The sequence below is a fragment of the Propithecus coquereli genome, unplaced genomic scaffold, assembly GCF_000956105.1.
Source record: "Propithecus coquereli isolate 6110/MARCELLA unplaced genomic scaffold, Pcoq_1.0 Scaffold209, whole genome shotgun sequence".
Classification (NCBI taxonomy): Eukaryota; Metazoa; Chordata; class Mammalia; order Primates; family Indriidae; genus Propithecus; species Propithecus coquereli.
Window position 1 is genome coordinate 153,752 of NW_012145967.1, and position 2,452 is coordinate 156,203.

Sequence of the window (2,452 nt, forward strand, 5' to 3'; positions counted from 1 at the left end):
AACAAAATACATGCAATGTTTATACATGGAAACTTTTAAATAATCCTGAGAGAAATTAGAGAAACCTTTCATAAGAAGAATTTACCATATACATAATTCATGACTCAATATTGTGAAGATATTAAGTCTCTCAAACTTATGGATAGACTCAACATAATTCAATTCCTGGATGTAATATCTAAACAGATAATCAATGTTTTAAGGCACCAATAAAGTACAAAAAGGATCATTGTCCACTTGTGGTCATCTCTTTATTTGTGTTATATCACAGTAAATCAGGAGACTTCCTAGTTGGAATTTTAATAGCACAGAGCTTAGTATTTTGGGCAGAAGTGTAAAGGGGTAAAATTATGTGTACTGTAGGGAGTTAATACAATGGATCCAGGAAAATCCAAAGTATCTCTGCCTCCTATGGCATTTCACTGGTCCTACCAGTAGCTCCACAAAGCTTCTCTGCAGTCACTTCTGAACCAAAGCAGGTAACTTTGACGCCTATCAGAAAATAAGGAGGTCACATGAGGCCAAGTATAATCATAAATATTTCCTTTACAATGGTTTTTATTGGATGAGCAAAATTGTTTGTCAGATAATAGAATGAACTTTGAAGCTTTAATAAGTCTAGCAAGCCCAAGTGAATGCTGGAGAACTAAGGTAGAGGTTTTGGTAGTTAAGAAAAGGCAATAACATCCTTAAAATTAAGGGTAGAAAAAACACCATACATCAAGGTTTTTACTCTTACAAGGTACTGTGGCGATCACATAGTCGAGAGGCTTTCAAACTTTTTCCAGTGGAATCTTACCCAAAAATCTAATATATAAGATAGATAAATAGGAGGTTCTCACTAACTATACTTAACATGGAACTGTTGGAATAAATTTTCTGGAACCCTGTGTCACTTTGAATCAAGCTTGGAAAGCCATTGGCCTGTTCCAATAATCTGATAGAACCACTCAGTTTTTATCACACTAATAGTCACACTATTTCCACACTAGAATGGAAGCAGACCCAAGTCTAGGAGAGAGATCACAATGATTTTCACTTTCCTTAGGCTGTGGGATAACTCTATTTGCCTAAGGATTTTCAGGCAGAGAATTTAGGCTCAAGGGTAAGCATGGGATACAGGGAAGAACATTCTTGCTGACAAACTCTTATTTCCTTTCCAGACAGTTGACGAGGTGAAAGAAAACACTGCATCTTGACTCTTGATTTAGTCTGTTAATACCAAAAAAAAGATAATTCTATTGCTCTCTCAATCAGTTATTTAAAATCCCTTTTCTTGCATTTATTGCCTTTTCCCTTAGTCTTTTCTCACACATAGTAGACTGACAAAAGTGGGCAAAATGGTGTGATGGAAAGGACCTTCCATTCAGTAGCAGGAATTTCACCACAGAAGAAAGGCAAAATAATGACAACTAAGACTATGTTATTTTGAAGGTGAGTGGAGAGGTAGAGCTTAGATAATACAAGAAAACAAAACACACAAAAAGACAATGTACTATGATATAGTGGTCCATACCATTTAGCAGGTGCTGAAAATTCCACGTTATCATCACATGTGAAGATTCCAGAGTGAAATTTCACATCACATTGGAAGGAATTCCAGGGCCACATACCTATCCATCCACTCTTACTAACTCTCAGGAACATGGCCCGTCCTGTGCAATATTTTTTTCAGGGCTGCTTTTACTTCCTTATTCCTCAAGGTATAGATCAAAGGGTTCAACATTGGTCCAACCAGATTCATCAGAATTTGGATCACGGTTCCAAGCATGGGGTTGGGTGTGGGCTGCAGGTAGACAGTGATGATGGGCCCATAGGCACAGAGGATGGCAATGAGGTGGGCACTGCAGGTGGAGAAGGCACGGTGACGGCCCTCAGTTGTACGGATACTCAAGATGGAGACCGTGATTCGAGTGTAGGATACAAGGATTAGGAGAAAGCAGACAAGAGACACCAGGCCCACATTGGTGAAGCTCACCCTCTGGACTAAGGATGTGTCAGCACAGGCCAAGGGCAAGAGTGCTGGGATATCACAGAAGAAGTGATCCACTTCGTTGGGGCCACAGTACGGCAAGGTGAATGTGAGGAAAGTCAAGACACTGGAATGGATGCATCCTAACAGCCAGGTGCCTGCAGCCAGGGCCCCACAGATTCTAGAGTTCATGATGATTGTGTACCGCAAAGGGTAACAGATGGCCGTGAAACGGTCGTATGCCATCACGGTGTACAAGAAGCACTCAATGCTCCCAAGGAAATGGAAGAAGAAGAGCTGGGAAACACAGTCTTGGTAGGAGATGAGTCGGCTCAGTCCCACAAGGTAGAGCAGCATTTTGGGACAAGTCACTGAGGAGAAACCCATGTCAAACACAGACAAGTTCCCCAGGAAGAAATACATGGGTGTATGAAGGCGAGTGGAAGAAATAACAGCCACAAGGATAGACAAATTCCCCAG

General features: G+C 40.8%; 1 protein-coding gene across 1 annotated transcript; it reads right to left on the reverse strand.

Moving 5' to 3' along the window:
- Positions 1-1,599: 1,599 nt before the first annotated feature.
- On the reverse strand, positions 1,600-2,446 carry LOC105810333 (putative olfactory receptor 10D3; the record flags this gene model as incomplete). Its single annotated transcript, XM_012644292.1, has 1 exon — positions 1,600-2,446. A coding segment is annotated over one exon (816 nt), but the record flags the coding sequence as incomplete, so codon positions are not given.
- Between the last annotated feature and the right edge of the window lie 6 nt (positions 2,447-2,452).